General features: G+C 40.7%; 1 protein-coding gene across 1 annotated transcript in view; it reads left to right on the top strand.

Annotated features, from left to right (window-relative positions):
• The window catches only part of SGK3 (serum/glucocorticoid regulated kinase family member 3), a 96258-nt gene that overhangs the window by 52319 nt on the left and 25377 nt on the right, over positions 1 to 18562 (top strand). Inside the window, 2 exon segments of the mRNA XM_049781859.1 lie at positions 2276 to 2363; positions 18143 to 18192. Coding sequence (XP_049637816.1) covers positions 2276 to 2363; positions 18143 to 18192 — 138 coding nt within the window.

Raw genomic sequence — 18562 nt, 5'->3', positions numbered from 1 at the left:
TTCATGTAAATATATGTGAAGCCCTTGGTTTATTTCCTGCACAACCAAAATTAGAGGAAAAGAAAGAGAATCATACATTTAACAGTAATTTATAAATATTGAAGCATTTGTTATATTCATTAAAACTAATATATATTTCACTTATCCCAATTTTTTTTTTTGTTTGTTTGTTTTTTTGTTTTTGGGCCACACCCAGTGACGCTCAGGGGTTACTCCTGGCTATGTGCTCAGAAGTCGCTCCTGGCTTGGGGACCATATGGGACGCCGGGGGATCGAACCGCGGTCCGTCCTAGGCTAGCGCAGGCAAGGCAGGCACCTTACCTCCAGCGCCACCGCCCGGCCCCTATCCCAATTTTTATTAAGAGTTTTGGGAGGCAGTACCTCCCAGGTATAGAGATAAGGCATTTCTAAGGATTGTTTTTCCATTCAAAGCCCCTCTTATATTTTAGTCCATCTGCTCTCTTTCCTTATCTTGTTTGTCCTCATTATTGCAATACCTAGAAGTCACACACTTGATTGTGGAGCATGAGAAATTGTACCTTTGTGGTACCTGTAGTCACAATGTTTCTATCACCAGGATCTGACCCGATAATGTGGTACTAGGTGGTACCAGGGATCCAACTTGTAGAACAGACTCTTCACTGTTTAGTCATGTCTATAGATCCCAGTTTCTCTCCCTTTCCCCTCAAATTAAAAATAAAGTTTGTTATCTTAAAGAAAATGGAATTTGAATACAGAATGTCCTTACCAAAGAGACATTCACTAAATGAATTGAGAGGCTTAGATTAATTCCCCCCAAAGAAAACTTTCTTATTGGTGTGTCACTCATTGCCACACTTTGAGGGTTTAAAAGAAATAAACTCATGTCTGTGTTAGGTAATTAGAATAAAATCAGTGTTGCCTATGAAGATTCCATTTCCACCTTTATTTTTAGTCTTTGCATTTATTCCCATTGTTTTTTACACATATTAATGTATGTCACATGTCTTTGTTTTTGTTTGGTTTGGTTTTTGGGCCACATGCGGTGATGTTCAGGGGTTATTCCTGGCTTTGCGCTCAGAAATCACTTCTGGCTTGGGGGACCTAATGGGACGCCAGGGGATGGAACCTTGGTTTGTCCTAGGCTAGTGTGCACAAGGCAGACACCTTACCATTTGCAACACTGCTCCGGCCCCAGTCTTTGGATTTTTTTTTTTTTTTTGCCACATCCAATAATGCTAAGGAATTACTTGTACTTAATGTATACTCAGGAATTATTCCTTATAGTACTCAGGGGACCATATGGGATGCCTGGGATCAACCCTGGGTAGGCTACATGCAAGCTAACTGTCCTGCCTTCTGTGTTATCTTTACTTTGAAGAACTTTTGTTCAGTTGAGTATTTTATGTTCTTATGTATATATTTGTATATACATATGTATATACATGTAGGTATATCTAAATTATGTGTATATGTATACACACATATTTCTGGCACTGGCCTATAGCTTCCTATTTCTTACTGTTGCAAGTTTTCCCGGAGTTACTATAAATTGCTTACTCATTTTTTACAGTGGTAAATAGCTGTTTTGTTTCTGATCACTACCATAGAGAATGTTACAATAAATATCCTACTCATTTTTTTTTCACTGAGCACTTCCTTAGTATTTTTTATGATTTATTTCTGGAAGTGGAATTTTTGGACCCAGGGAAAATGCATACAGTTTTCTAGGTGCCACCAGATACTTCTCAATAAGAGTTGCCTCATGTTGTATTCCTACTGGCAATAGTGAGATGATCCTATCAACTTTTTTTATTTGTTTGTTTGTTTTTGGGCCAGACCCAGTGGCGCTTGGGTTACTACTGCCTCTGTGCTCAGAAATTGCTCCTGGCAGGCTCGGAATGCTGGGATGGAACCTGAGTTTGTCCCAGGTTGACCATGTGCAATATCCAAATGTCCTACCACTGTGCTTTCATTCCGGTTCCTATCAACTTTTGTTGATAATGTAATGTCTTCATTATTTTTGTCAACAAGTGTACGTAAAATATTATTTCATTTTTTGTCATATTTTCTTGATATTACTAAGGTTAGGTATCTTTATCAATTTTCTTGCCATTTGGGTTTTCTACTATAAATTTTCTTTTTATACATTTGCCCAGCATGTTACATTTCATTATAACCAAATACTACTGGCTTTATTTTATTTTTCTTACTATAAATGCACTGTGAATACTTTTATTTTAAAAGAAAAACTGTAGAAACTCAGTGTCATAATAAAGCTCCTTTTGTTTTTCAGTCCAGATGTCAGAGCATTCCTTCAAATGGATAGCCCAAAACATCAGTCAGATCCATCTGAAGATGAGGATGAAAGAAGTACTCAGAAGGTAGTATGAGGAATTGTATTTTTTTAAGTGGAAGATATTCTATCCCCCAAAAATGAAATTATGAATTATGTTAGGACATTAAAATGACTTAGTTATTGGTTTCTGTTCTGTAGAATGTAAACAGCATATATAACTCTTACTGATCACTATTAGAGTTTATAGAATGAACACATTTAATTTTCATTTTTGGTTTTTGTTTTTTTTGGGCCACACCCAGAGACGCTCGGGTTACTCCTGACCATATGGGTTGCAGGGGAATTGAACCACAGTCCATCCTAGGCTAGCGCCGGCAAGGCACACGTCTTACCACACTATGCCACCTCTTCGGCTCCTTGATTTTAATTTTTATCTTCTTTTTATTTTTTATTTTTTTTTTGGTTTTTGGGCCACACCCGGCGATGCTCAGGGGTTACTCCTGGCTGGCTGCTCAGAAATAGTTCCTGGCAGGCACGGGGGACCATATGGGACACCGAGATTAGAACCAACCACCTTTGGTTCTGGATTGGCTGCTTGCAAGGCAAACGCCGCTGTGCTATCTCTCCGGGCCCTATTTTTTTATTTTCCATTGGTAGCCTGTGGGGTGGTGAGAGTTGCCTCAGCTTACAGTGTTATGCTTGATCTGAACACCTATAAGCCAGAAAGCTGATTTAAGGCTTGTTGTTGCCTTATTTTCTGTACTACCTCTGTGGCCTCTAAATAGTTCAAATTTTGAACCCTTTATAGTCCAAAATTTATATAATGCTTAAGGTTTTGAAAAATAGTAAAAATATTACCCATATATTTATTTTAGCCCCAACCAGACCAAGTGGTGTTTTTCTTTTTTTCTTTTAATTTGATTGATCAATTGGCTTCTGGCCCACCCCCAGCGGTACTCAGGGGTTACTCCTGGATCTGCACTCAGAAATCACCCCTGGCAGGCTGGGGGTTCATATGGGATGCCAGAAATTGAAACGGCCACATTAAACACCCTACTGCTGTGCAATCTCTCTAGCCCCCAAGTGTTTTTTTTTTTAATTAATACTTTTTTTTTTTTTTTTTGTGGTTTTTGGGTCACACCTGGCAGTGCTCAGGGGTTATTCCTGGCTCCAGGCTCAGAAATTGCTCCTGGTAGGCAGGGGAACCATAAGGGGCGCCGGGATTCGAACCGATGTCCTCCTGCATGAAAGGCAAACGCCTTACCTCCATGCTATCTCTCCGGCCCCGATTTAATTAATACTTTTATTCATTAATTTTTTAAATTTTTTGTTGTGTTTGGTCCACACGGATGATGCTCGGGTTACTTATGGATCTGTACTCATAATTACTCTGCAATGTGTGGGGAACCATATGCCTTATGAAATGCTGGGGATTGAACTCAGTTAATCACATGCAAGACAAGTGATCTATCTGCTATACTAGCACTCTGGCCACAACCAAGTGATTTTTTTTCTTTTTTTTTCTTTTTCTTTTCTTTCTCTCCCCCTCTTTCCCCTTCAACCAAGTGATTTTTTTGTTTTTTTTTGTTTGTTTGTTTGTTTTTTGGGGTTTTTTTTTGGTCATACCCGGTGGCGCTCAGGGGTTACTCCTGGCTCTGTGCTCAGAAATTGCTCCTGGCAGGCTCAGGGGACCATATGGAATCCTGGGATTCGAACCACTGTTGATCCTGGGTCAGCTGCTTGCAAGGCAAATGCCCTACCACTATGCTATCTCTCCAACCCAACCAAGTGATTTTTAACTTTTTATTTATGTTAAAAACTTTTTTAGGGGGTCGGTGAGGTGGCGCTAGAGGTAAGGTGTCTGCCTTGCAAACGCTAGCCAAGGAAGGACCACGGTTCGATCCCCTGGCATCCCATATGGTCCCCCCAAGCCAGGGGCGATTTCTGAGCGCTTAGCCAGGAGTAACCCCTGAGCATCAAATGGGTGTGGCCCGAAAAAACAAACAAACAAACAAAAAAACCCAACTTTTTAGGGGAGATGGGGGTCGTTGGTGGTGAAAAGGTTGCATTGGTGAAGGGGTGGTGTTCTTTTATATATCTAAAAACCAACTACAAACATATTTGTAATCATGGTACTTAAATAAAGATACTATAAAAAATAAAAAGAAAGGAATTCCACTTGTAGAAATCAGGACTCAAGGGCATGGCAGGGATAACTTTGTAACTTTGTAAATCAGTCTTTTTTTATTGCTACTGTTTCTTTTTTTTTTTTTTAATGCATAATTTTTTTTTTTATTTAAACACCTTGATTACATACATGATTGTGTTTGGGTTTCAGTCATAAAAGGAACACCACCCATCACCAGTGCAACATTCCCATCACCCAAGTCCCAAATCTCCCTCCTCCCCACCCAACCCCCGCCTATACCCTAAACAGGCTCTACATTTCCCTCATACATTCTCAATATTAGGACAGTTCAAAATGTAGTTATTTCTCTAACTAAACTCATCACTCTTTGTGGTGAGCTTCCTGAGGTGAGCTGGAACTTCCAGCTCTTTTCTCTTTTGTGTCTGAAAATTATTATTACAAGGGTGTCTTTCATTTTTCTTAAAACCCATAGATGAGTGAGACCATTCTGCGTTTTTCTCTCTCTCTCTGACTTATTTCACTCAGCATAATAGATTCCATGTACATCCATGTATAGGAAAATTTCATGACTTCATCTCTCCTGACAGCTGCATAATATTCCATTGTGTATATGTACCACAGTTTCTTTAGCCATTCGTCTGTTGAAGGGCATCTTGGTTGTTTCCAGAGTCTTGCTATGGTAAATAGTGCTGCAATGAATATAGGTGTAAGGAAGGGGTTTTTGTATTGTATTTTTGTGTTCCTAGGGTATATTCCTAGGAGTGGTATAGCTGGATCGTATGGGAGCTCGATTTCCAGTTTTTGGAGGAATCTCCATATCGCTTTCCATAAAGGTTGAACTAGACAGCATTCCCACCAGCAGTGGATAAGAGTTCCTTTCTCTCCAGATCCCTGCCAACACTGTTTATTCTCATTCTTTGTGATGTGTGCCATTCTCTGGGGTGTGAGGTGGTATCTCATCGTTGTTTTGATTTGCATCTCCCTGATGATTAGTGATGTGGAACATTTTTTCATGTGTCTTTTGGCCATGCGTATTTCTTCTTTGTCAAAGTGTCTGTTCATTTCTTCTCCCCATTTTTTGATGGGGTTAGATGTTTTTTTCTTGTAAAGTTCTGTCAGTGCCTTGTATATTTTGGAGATTAGCCCCTTATCTGATGGGTATTGGGTGAATAGTTTCTCCCACTCAGTGGGTGGCTCTTGTATCCTGGGCACTATTTCCTTTGAGGTGCAGAAGCTTCTCAGCTTAATATATTCCCATCTGTTAATCTCTGCTTTCACTTGCTTGGAGAGTGCAGTTTCCTCCTTGAAGATGCCTGTAATGTCCTGTAGTGTTTTGCCTATGTGCTGTTCTATATATCTTATGGTTTTGGGGCTGATATCGAGGTCTTTAATCCATTTGGATTTTACCTTTGTACATGATGTTAGCTGGGGGTCTAAGTTTAATTTTTTGCAAGTGGCTATCCAATTGTGCCAACACCACTTGTTGAAGAGGCTTTCCCTGCTCCATTTAGGATTTCCTGCTCCTTTATCAAAAATTAGATGGTTGTATCTCTGGGGAACATTTTCTGAGTATTCAAGCCTATTCCACTGATCTGAGGACCTATCCTTATTCCAATACCATGCTGTTTTGATAACTGTTGCTTTGTAGTACAGTTTAAAGTTGGGAAAAGTAATTCCTCCCATATTCTTTTTCCCAATGATTGCTTTAGCTATTCGAGGGTGTTTATTGTTCCAAATGAATTTCAAAAGTGTCTGATCCACTTCTTTGAAGAATGTCATGGGTATCTTTAGAGGGATGGCATTAAATCTGTATAATGCCTTGGGGAGTATTGACATTTTGATGATGTTAATCCTGCCAATCCATGAGCAGGGTATGTGTTTCCATTTCCGTGTGTCCTCTCTTATTTCTTGGAGCAGAGTTTTGTAGTTTTCTTTGTATAGGTCCTTCACATATTTAGTCAAGTTGATTCCAAGATATTTGAGTTTGTGTGGTACTATTGTGAATGGGGTTGTTTTCTTAATGTCCATTTCATCCTTATTACTATTGGTATATAGAAAGGCCATTGATTTTTGTGTGTTAATTTTGTAGCCTGCCACCTTGCTATATGAGTCTATTGTTTCTAGAAGCTTTTTGATAGAGTCTTTAGGGTTTTCTAAGTAGAGTATCATGTCATCTGCAAACAGTGAGAGCTTGACTTCTTCCTTTCCTATCTGGATTCCCTTGATATCCTTTTCTTGCCTAATCGCTATAGCAAGTACTTCCAGTGCTATGTTGAATAGGAGTGGTGAGAGAGGACAGCCTTGTCTTGTGCCAGAATTTAGAGGGAAGGCTTTCAGTTTTTCTCCATTGAGGATAATATTTGCCACTGGCTTGTGGTAGATGGCCTTCACTATATTGAGAAAGGTTCCCTCCATTCCCATCTTGCTGAGAGTTTTGATCAAGAATGGGTGTTGGACCTTATCAAATGCTTTCTCTGCATCTATTGATATGATCATGTGGTTTTTATTTTTCTTGTTATTGATGTTGTGTATTATGTTGATAGATTTACGGATGTTAAACCAGCCTTGCATTCCTGGGATGAAACCTACTTGATCGTAGTGGATGATCTTTTTAACGAGGCATTGAATCCTATTTGCCAGGATTTTGTTGAGGATCTTTGCATCTGCATTCATCAGTGATATTGGTCTGTAATTTTCTTTTTTGGTAGCGTCTCTGTCTGGTTTAGGTATCAAGGTGATGTTGGCTTCATAAAAGCTATTTGGGAGTGTTTCTGTTTGTTCAATTTCATGAAAGAGTCTTGCCAAGATTGGCAGTAGTTCCTCTTGGAAAGTTTGATAGAATTCATTAGTGAATCCATCTGGACCTGGGCTTTTGTTTTTCGGCAGACATTTGATTACTGTTTTAATTTCATCAATGGTGATGGGGGTGTTTAGATATGCTACATCCTCTTCCTTCAACCGTGGAAGATTATAAGAGTCCAAGAATTTATCCATTTCTTCCAGGTTCTCATTTTTAGTGGCGTAGAGTTTTTCAAAGTAGTTTCTGATTACCCTTTGAATCTCTGTCATATCAGTAGTGATCTCTCCTTTTTCATTCCTGATACGAGTTATCAAGTTTCTCTCTCTTTCTTTCTTTGTTAGGTTTGCCAGTGGTCTATCAATCTTGTTTATTTTTTCAAAGAACCAACTTTTGCTTTCGTTGATCTTTCGGATTGTTTTTTGAGTTTCCACTTCGTTGATTTCTGCTCTCAGCTTTGTTATTTCCTTCTGTCTTCCTATTCTTGGGTCCTTTTGTTGAGCATTTTCTAGTTCTATTAGCTGTGTCATTAAGCTACTCAGGTAAGCTCCTTCTTCCTTCCTGATGTGTGCTTGCAAAGCTATAAATTTTCCTCTCAGTACTGCTTTTGCTGTGTCCCATAAGTTCTGAGAGTTTGTGTCTTTATTGTCATTTGTTTCCAGGAACCTTTTTATTTCCTCCTTGATTTCATCTCGGACCCACTGGTTATTGAGCATGAGGCTGTTTAACTTCCAGGTGTTAAAGTGTTTCTTCTGAGTCCCTTTGGAGTTCACAAATAATTTCAGAGCCTTGTGGTCAGCGAAGGTAGTCTGCAAAATTTCTATCCTCTTGATCTTATGGAGGTATGTTTTATGTGCCAGCATGTAGTCTATCCTGGAGAATGTCCCATGTACATTGGAGAAGAATGTGTATCCAGGTTTCTGGGGATGGAGTGTCCTATATATATCCACTAGGCCTCTTTCTTCCATTTCTCTCCTCAGGTCTAGTATATTCTTGTTGGGTTTCAGTCTGGTTGACCTGTCCAGTGTTGACAAAGCCGTGTTAAGGTCCCCCACAATTATTGTGTTGTTGTTGATATTATTTTTCAGATTTGTCAACAGTTGTATTAAATATTTTGCTGGCCCCTCATTCGGTGCATATATGTTTAGGAGAGTGAATTCTTCCTGCTCTACGTACCCCTTGATTAATATAAAATGTCCGTCTTTGTCCCTTACAACCTTCCTGAGTATAAAGTTTGCATTATCTGATATTAGTATGGCCACTCCAGCTTTTTTATGGGTGTTGTTTGCTTGGATAACTTTTCTCCAGCCTTTTATTTTGAGTCTATGTTTGTTCTGACTATTCAGGTGCGTTTCTTGTAGGCAGCAGAAGGTTGGATTGAGTTTTTTGATCCATTTAGCCACTCTGTGTCTCTTAACTGGTGCATTTAGTCCATTGACGTTGAGAGAAAGAATTGTCCTGGGATTTAACGCCATCTTTATTTCAAAATTTGGTGTGTCTTTTGGGTAGTCTTGTCTTAGATTAGGTCTTTCAGTTTTTCTCTTAAGACTGGTTTTGTGTCTGTGAAGTTTCTGAGCTGTTTTTTGTCTGTGAAACCATGTATTCTTCCATCAAACCGGAAAGTGAGTTTTGCTGGGTATAGTATTCTGGGTGAAGCATTCATTTCATTCAGTCTTGTCACAATATCCCACCACTGCTTTCTGGCATTGAGCGTTTCTGGTGACAGGTCTGCTGTAAATCTCAGGGAAGCTTGCTTGAACATGATTTCCCCTTTTGATCTTGCTGTTTTCAGAATTCTGTCTCTATCTGTGGGATTTGTCATTGTGACTAGGATGTGTCTTGGGGTGGTTTTTCTGGGGTCTCTTTTGGTTGGTACTCTTCGGGCATGCAGGATTTGATCACATATATTCTTTAGCTCTGGAAGTTTCTCTTTAATGATGTTCTTGACCATTGATTCTTCCTGGAAATTTTCTTCCTGGGTCTCTGGGACTCCAATGATTCTTAAGTTGTTTCTGTTGATCTTATCATAGACTTCTATTTTCGTCTGTTCCCATTCTTTGACTAATTTTTCCATTGTCTGCTCATTTGCTTTAAGTTTTTTGTCCAATCTCTCCTGCTGTATGGAATTGTTATGTATCTCATCTTCCACAGCACCAAGTCTATTCTCAGCTTCTGATACCCTGTCCCAGAGCTTATCCATTTTGTCATTCACTTCGTTTACTGACTTTTTCAGTCCTGTTAGTTGACATGTTATTTCATTTTGGAGTTTTGTCATTTCTGCCTTCATATTTTCTTGGTTCTTATTAGTGTTCTGTTCAACTCGATCCATGGTTTCTTGGAGTCTGTTGAGCACCTTCCATATTGCTAGTCTAAAGTCCTTATCTGAGAGGTTGATTAGTTGTTCAGTCATTATCTGGTCCTCAGAATTGTCATCTTCATTCTCTATGTCTGATGCTGGCCTGCGTTGTTTCCCCATTGTCACACTTGTATTGTGGGTTTTTCTACGTGTTGTGGTGGTATTCATTGTCTATATGATGTAGGCAGCACACTCCTCTGGCTCCTCCCTTTCTGGATGGGCTGACTTGCCTCTAAGGGAGGGGAGTCCTCCGTGGATGAAGCCTCACACTGGGTCAAATCTTAGGCCCGAGCATGCAACAGAGAAGACAGTCCAGAGAGAAATGTTTGCTTCTGTGATATAGCGCCGTTCTTAGTGTGATTTTTCCTTCTTGTTGCAATGGAGTTCTTTTCTTAGAAAGAGTGCACGGCCGTGTAGCGAAGCGGAGCGGCCGTGCTCCTCTGAGCCTCTTTTTGCCCCACTCGCAAGAGTTTCACGCAAGAGGACAGTAGACAGACATAGACAGGTCACACTCACAGTCTTTCACAGCTGAGCCCCACTGGGCCGGTGTACTTTCGCGGATTTTCCCCACCTGGTGTCACACACAGGGAGCCAGCTTTTGCAAAGGTTAGCCGGTTTTTATGCTCTGAAGTCCCTCCCTGAAAATGGCGTCTGGGCGAGCGAGGTTTCTGGAGGCTCTTTTTGCCCCACTCGCAAGAGTTTCACGCAAGAGGACAGTAGACAGACATAGACAGGTCACACTCACAGTCTTTCACAGCTGAGCCCCACTGGGCCGGTGTACTTTCGCGGATTTTCCTATTGCTACTGTTTCTTAACTAATTCCCTGTCACTCCAGCTTCTTTTCTGTATGTTTTATACTCAGCTATGCTCTTTTGTAGTTTTGTAAATTGATCTTGCAACCCACAAGCAATATTCTATGTTTAAATCCTTTATCAGTCTGTCAGCGCTTTGAGAAGTGTTATTAATATAATCATGACAATAATTAGTAATAATTATCATATAATAACACTAATAATATTGATTAATAATCAATATAATCATGATTGAATTGGTTTCAAGTTATTGAAAAGGTGTCAAATGGTATTAAAAATAAATAAAATTTAAAAAAATTTTAAGTCCAAGCCATCAAATCCAGGGCCACACACGTGCAAATCAGGTGCCCAATCACTGATCAACATCATTGGCCCCCTGATTTTTTATTAACAATGTTAAGTTTCCTCTTTTTTTTTTCTTTGGTTTTTGGTTTTTGGGTCACACCTGGCAGCGCTTAGGGCTTACTCCTGGCAGACTTAGGGAACCATATGGGATGCCGGGATTCAAACCACCATCCTTCTGCATGCAAGGTAAATGCCCTCCTTTCATGCTATCTCTCTGGCTCTTTCCTCTTTCTTTTCAGTGTTGTTTTTGGTTGGTTGGTTTTGGAACCACAATCTATGATGTTCAGGGCTTAGTCTTGGCTTTACACTTAGAAGTTACTCCTGGCGGGGCCCGGAGAGATAGCACAGCAGCTGATCCAGGACCAAAGGTGGTTGGTTCGAATCTCGGTGTCCCATATGGTCCCCCGTGCCTGCCAGGAGCTATTTCTGAGCAGACAGCCAGGAGTAACCCCTGAGCACTGCTGGGTGTGGCCCAAAAACCAAAAACCAAAAAAAAGAAGTTACTCCTGGCAGTGCTTGGGATGCTGGGGAGGGAATCCAGATCAGCCACATGCAGAGTAAATCCCTTACCTGCTATACTGGCTCTCCAGCCCCTCCCTTAATATGTATTTTTAAGATTCAGATTTTTTGTTTTGTTTTGGGGCCACACCCTATGGTGCTCAGGAGTTATTCTTGGCTCTGTGCTCACAAATTATTCCTGGCAGGCTCAGGAAACCATATGGGACACCAGGGCTCGAATCCAGGTTGGCCGTGTGCACCAAAGCCCTACTTGCTGTGCCTATTGCTCCAGTCCCTAAGTATCTAATTTTATTTATTTATTTACTTACTTATCTTGTTTTGGGGGGCCACACCCAGAAGCCCTCAGGGGTTGCTTCTGGCACTGTGCTTAGAAATCACTCCTGGCAGGCTTGGAGTACCATATGGGATGCCGAGGTAGAACCTGAGTCAGCCACATGCAAGCAAATGCCCTCTCCACTGTGCTTTTGTTCAGGCCCCTAAGTATCTACTTTTATTATACTAGATATACTTTTGTACTTTGATTTCTTCACTTTTACCTTTTATACCATCTCATTGTTCTTGTACTGATTGTTCTACTTATAAAAACTTGATAATGAAGAGCAGTATTGGGCCCGGAGAGATAGCACAGCTGCGTTTGCCTTGCAAGCATCCGATCCAGGACCAATGGTGGTTGGTTCGAATCCCAGTGTCCCATATGGTCCCCCGTGCCTGCCAGGAGCTATTTCTGAGCAGACAGCCAGGAGTAACCCCTGAGCACCACCGGGTGTGGACCAAAAAAAAAAAAAAAAAAAAAAAAAAAGAAATGAAGAGCTGTATTCTTACTGCAGGTCTTTACTGCTGGCCAAACTACTGAAAACAATAGCTCTAGATATAGTGATGATGACATGAGGATCTTTGCATAAATAAAATTAGATACTTAGGGACTGGAGCAATAGGCACAGCAGGTAGGGATTTTGTCTTGCACACGGCCAACCTGGATTTGACCCCTGGTGTCCCATATGGTTCATTAAAGATATCATGACACGTGTGCGTGTATGTGGTGTCTCTGTCTGCTTTTGGTATCAGGATGTTAGCTTCATAGAATTCATAGAAATTGTTTCTATTTCTTCAGTTTGCTTTAAGACTCTGAAAAGGATTGGCCTAGATCCTCTTTAAAGGTTAAAAGGGAGGCCCGGGAGATAGCGCAGTGGGAGGGCATTTGCCTTGTACCCAGTCAACCTGGGACAAACCCTGATTCAATTCCTGGCTCCCGATCTGGTCCCCTGAGCCTGCCTGGAGCAATTTCTGAGTGCAGAGCCAGAAGTAGTAACCTCTGAGCATCACTGGATATGGCCCAAAAAACAAAAAAAATAAAATACTTCACTTGTGAATATCTGGCCCTGGGCTTTTGTCTTGGAGAAGTCTTTTTATTACTATTCAATTTCCTCAACAGCCAAACATCTGTTCAAGTATTACATATAATTTTGGTTAAACCTTGGGATAGGAGTCCAAACATTTAGCCATTTTTTTCTAGGTTTCTCATTTTGTGGCATAAATTGTCTCAAAGTAATGTCTATTCTTTGAGTATTTATAAAATCTATTGTGACATCCCTGCTTTCATTTCTTAGATTATTAGGGTTCTCTCTCTCTCTTTCTCTCTCTCTCTCTCTCTCTCTCTCTCTCTCTCTCTCTCTCTCTCTCTGGTTCTCTTTGTTGTGAATCTTGTTAATGGTTTATTGATCTTGACTCATTTTTTCAAAGAACCAACTCTTGCTTTTTGTTAATTCTTTGGATTGTTTTGGGGGTTTTAGTTCATTAATTTCTGCTCTTAGTTTTATTATTTCTTTTCTGCCTGCTTTTGGGTTGTTTTGGTAGTCATTTTCCTATTTCTTAAGCTATGCTTTAAGTTCTTTATGTAGGCCCTTTTAAAAAATATTGTATTTAAACTTTAGCCCATTTTTTTTAGAATGTAATAAAAATGGGATACAGAGTTACAGAGTAGTTCTTCAGTTCAGTTTCAGTCTTACAGTGTTCATTCAGTGCTGTTGGAAATGCTTACCTTCCAGCCTTTTTACAAAACAATATGGACATACCTCAGAAAAATAGAAACTGAATTTTCACTGTGACCCAGTAATACTAATCCTGGGAATATAGCTTCAGAGGCTCAAAACACAATGCACAAAAGTCATCTGCACTGCTATGTTCATTGCAGTATTATTCACAATAACCTGAAATGGAAACAACCTAAGTTCCCAGGAACAGATAAGTGGACAGAGAAACTATGGTATATAAAAGCTGTTAGGAAAATGGAAGTCATGAACTTTGCTTATAATTGTGCCCAGTAAAAAAAAAATAGCTTATACTCTCAGGTCAAGGGAGTTAGCTGAAATAACTGGCATGAAAGTATAGCTGGTAGGGCATTTGCCTTGCACATATTGACCAAGGTTTGATTTTTTTTTTTTTTGGTGGGGGCACACCCTGTGGTGCCCAGGGGTTACTCCTGGCTATGTGCTTAGAAATCGCCCCTGGCTTGGGGGACCATATGGGATGCCGGGGGACCGAACAGCAGTCTGTCCTAGGTTAGCGCGTGCTAGGCAAATGCCCTACTGCTTGCGCCACAACTCCAGCCCCCTGTTTGATTCGTGAATGCAGAGCGATACCTGAGTCTAAAACCAGGAGTGTAGCTCAGACACCAACGAAGGAGACTTGGGTTTGTTTGTCTATTTTTATTTGGGTTACATAACTGCAGTGCCCAGAATATTTCAGGAAAATTGCTCTGGAGTCGTCTAGTAGCTATGGGGACTGGAGAACATGTGAGACCATAGATTATGGTTTCCTTTATGTAGGCATGTGTACGGACACTTTGAGCTCTCTTCCTAGCCCCCTAAAAAAATATCACTATTTCTCTTTGTTTGAGGCAACACCTTGCAGTACTAAACACTTCTGGCTCTTCACTCAGGGACCACACTTAGTGGAGCCTAAGGGATCGGATGAGGTCCTGGGGATCTAACCTGAGTCAGCCAAGTACAAGGCAGGTAGTATGCCTCCAGTTCCAAAATCAGTGTTTTTTTTTCTTTTTTCTTTTTTTTTTATTGTAAGAATTTATTCAAGAGACAAAATGGATTAACATAATGAGGTAAACTAACATAAATGGTAACATAACATAACATAATATAATTAATATAATATAATAATACATGTAAGTCAAAGAAAGTTTCTGATTAAAACACAAAATTTTTTTTTCATAATGGCTTACATATCTTTTACAGTAGTATTTTAGGTACATATTAACATTGAATCAGGGGAATACCCATCACCATATATGTCCTCCCCCCATCCCAGTTCCCTTTCTACAACCCATATACCCCACCATCACCCCCTGGGCCGGTAGAGTAGGTGGACCCTTCTTTGTCTGGCTTACTATTAGTGATCCTATATCTATTTGTTTCCCCCTCTATTTAAGAGGCAGAGCTAGATAAATCGAGGTATGTGGTTTTGTTTGAAGGAAAGAAAAGCAATAGATTGGGGTACAAAAAAGTCAAATATGCTGAAAATGGGCGGAGTCCCGCTTCCAACCTCAGTTTGAGAGAGAATGTGAAAAAAGGTAATTGAAACACCACAACAATACAGAAAGAAATATCAAATTAAATAACCAGTGAGCACTACAGCAATAAAGACAAGCGCCACACAATAGTCTCGGTTCTGAAATCAAATCATGCTCAAGTGCAAAAAAGAAAGAGAAAGATAAAATAAAATAATATGGGGCCGGGCGGTGGCGCTAATGGTAAGGTGCCTGCCTTGCCTGCGCTAGCCTCGGACGGACCGTGGTTCAATCCCCCGGCGTCCCATATGGTCCCCCAAGCCAGGAGCGACTTCTGAGCGCATAGCCAGGAGTAACCCCTGAGCATCACCGGGTGTGGCCCAAAAACCAAAAAAAAAAAAAATAATAATATTGGAGACATCAACTTCAGTCTCTACACCAAAATAAAGACGTCAAAAAAATTGATCAATCGATAAATAAATATGTAGAAAAATGATTGTTTTATGCTTTTTTTTTTTTCCTTTTCTTTTTCCCCCTGCATAGGCACAGTAACTATTGGGGATATTTTAGAGGGAATTCCTTGGCCTAGGAGATACAGGGTTTCTCCACCCCTGAGGTATACTGTCATGCGATTAACTATAGACTCCTTGCATGATCATTTACTCTCCCCTGTTGCTTTCGTGGTGTATGGAAGACTTCAGCTTTGTCTTGGATGGTAAAATCAGACCTCTGTATCTAGGATCTTGGTGGCTGTGCAACTCAATGAATGGAGCTTATGAAGTCTTTCTTTGTGGTTCTAGCAGTTATGCTTCTTCAGTGTCGTTTAATCTATCTTCTGTAGTTGGTGGTCTTGGTCATTATGTTGCTCCTAGGATGGAGCCTGGGATAAAGTCTTCCGTTATGTTTCCGGAAGACCCATTCAGTTTCGGTTGTCTCAGTCAGACCTCTGGAATTGGAGATCTTGTTTGTTGAACAGATCGTAGACCAAAAGCTAGGCTAGAACTTTTTTGTTTTGCTTTGTTTTTGTTTTTGTTTTTCGGCCACACCCGGTAACGCTCAGGGGTTACTCCTGGCTATGTGCTCAGAAGTTGCTCCTGGCTTGGGGGACCATATGGGACACCGGGGGATCGAACCACGGTCCGTCCAAGGCTAGCGCAGGCAAGGCCGGCACCTTACCTTTAGCGCCACCGCCAGGCCCCTAGGCTAGAACTTTTTGTTGCTGTTGTTGTTGTTGTTGTTGGTCCCTGGATGCGTACTGTCCAGTCTTGGTTGCAACAACCAGTCATCTGTATATAGCGATCTTGGCTTTTGCACAGATCAAAGGGTAACATGTTTTCTGATTTTGTCTTATTGATAGCTGATGAGGAAGGACAACTTGCTCTTAGATCAAGTTGTTACCATTTCCTCATTGTCAGGTTATCAATTTAGAACTGGCACTTGTTGGTATCAGAGCAGCATTGTAAATGCCCTGGAGGGGATTTGGTTCCTGGAGCTGTTGTGGAGAACTCTGTTGTTTCTGTGTCTGGGATCCAGGAGTCAAGGCTGGACAGTCAGTGTCTAGTTCCCTGGAGCCTACGTTGTTTCCACATGACATACATTCAGGGTGGGAGATCTCCCTGTGTTGTATACAAGTATGAGTTCTTATCCCTAGTAGATAAGAGCTTGTTTTTATACGTACAATTTGCCCTTTGTTTAATATGTCTTTGCAGGAGGAAATGGTGCTACATTATATTGCTGGTGGATTTGGGGGGTGGAGAGAAAAGAAAACAGACTCCCAACAAAAACTAAAAATATATATGCTCACACATATCTAAAGGAAAAAAAGTTTCTTAAAAAAAAAAAAGATTAGGGCCCGGAGAGATAGCACAGCGGCGTTTGCCTTGCAAGCAGCCGATCCAGAACCAAAGGTGGTTGGTTCGAATCCCGGTGTCCCATATGGTCCCCCGTGCCTGCCAGGAGCTATTTCTGAGCAGACAGCCAGGAGTAACCCCTGAGCACTGCCGGGTGTGACCCCCCCCCAAAAAAAAAAAAACCAAAAAAAAAAAAAAAAAGATTAGGGCCCGGAGAGATAGCACAGAGGCGTTTGCCTTGCAAGCAGCCTATCCAGGACCAAAGGTGGTTGGTTCGAATCCCGGTGTCCCATATGGTCCCCCGTGCCTGCCAGGAGCTATTTCTGAGCAGATAGCCAGGAGTAACCCCTGAGCATCGCCGGGTGTGGCCCAAAAACCGGAAAAAAAAAAAAAAAGATTAAATAAGACGTAATTAAAGGGATAAAATGGGGCCGGGAGAAATAGCATGGAGACCAGGTGTCTGTCCTTCCTGTAGAAGGACGTTGGCTCAGAACCCGGCATCCCTTATGGTCCCCCATGCCCACCAGGGACGTTCTCCAAGCATAGAGCCAGGAGCACCCTCCGAGTGCCGCCAGGAGTGACCCAAAAGAAGCAAAAACAAATCAAATCAAATAACAAAAACTAAAACAAAACAAACTAACAAGAATAAAAAGAAAAGAAAAAGGGAGAAAGTGATACAGATCACTTTACATTTGGAGTGAAACAGGATAAGAGGTAGTGTTATATAGGTCTATACTTAGGATGAAAGACTAGGGTTCCCCCTTGTCTTTTGAGATTTCCTTGTGAGGTGCGGGGTCCAGGCAGGGAGGTCTTGGGTAGAGTTCTTGCAGTGAGGCCAAAATCAGTGTTTTTTTACCAGTTGTTTTTAGTGTCAAAATAATCCTTGACACATTTTGGTTTCCCCCAGTGTGTGTTTTTTTATGCTAACTTGAGCCTTATTTTTATTTGGGTGGGTGGACTTGGCCACACCCAGCATTGCTTAAGGTTTACTCTGTACTTTAGTACAGAGCCATGAGTACTTTAGTACTTCAGTACAATCACTCCTGGTAAGCAAAGGGATGGACCATCAGAATGCTGGGGATCAAACTTGGGTTGACTACATGCAAGACAAGTACCTTACCCATAGTACTATCTCTTTGACCCCAATTTGAACTTTATTCTGCTTTTTCTTTTCCTTAAACTGCTCTTGAAATCCATCATAAGAAATTATTCTGTTGTATATTGGCTGTACTTTTTCAAATAAGTTTATGAATTCGTTAAGGATTAGAACTGTAGGAGCCAAGGTGGTGGCTTGAAGAGTTTAAAAGATGCTTTTGCATGTGGGAGCTAAGTATTACATGGTCCCCTGTGTAATGCTTAATTGTGGGTTCCACAAATAATTAGGTTTTTGATTTCATTAAATATATATGGTACAGTTAATGTTTATTTCAAATATATGGTACCGTTAATGTTTATTTTGAAGATTGTCATTAATTTTGAAATTCAAATGAAATATTTTTTCTCTTCATCCCAACAGCTACATTCTACCTCACAGAACATCAACCTGGGACCATCTGGAAATCCTCAGTAAGTCTAATGTTTTCAGTAAATCTTTTAATTAAATTTATGAAGATCTTTATTCGTGGATTCATAGATATACATCTTTAAACCAGTTGAACTGAAAGTCTGTGAAATACAGTCATAGTTATTGAGTAATAGTGTCATGTACTTGCCTCATTTCTGCTCTATCTTCTCACTTGTTTTGCTAGAGCTCTGAGGAGCCTGGAACCTACAGACTGCTAGTTGGGTGCAGTTGAAGGGGCCATAAGTCTTGAGAGATGCTAAAGAGTTACTCTGACCATATCATCCTGCTGTGTCATTGATATTCTCCTGTTGCTCTCTGTCATTGGTGCAGCCTTCCTTATTAGCCAGCCAGCGGAGTGTGTGGACATTAGCA

Source organism: Suncus etruscus, chromosome 10 (genome assembly GCF_024139225.1).
Source record: "Suncus etruscus isolate mSunEtr1 chromosome 10, mSunEtr1.pri.cur, whole genome shotgun sequence".
NCBI lineage: Eukaryota > Metazoa > Chordata > Mammalia > Eulipotyphla > Soricidae > Suncus > Suncus etruscus.
The sequence above is the reverse complement of the archived record's forward strand: the minus strand, read 5'-3'. Positions and strand labels throughout refer to the sequence as shown.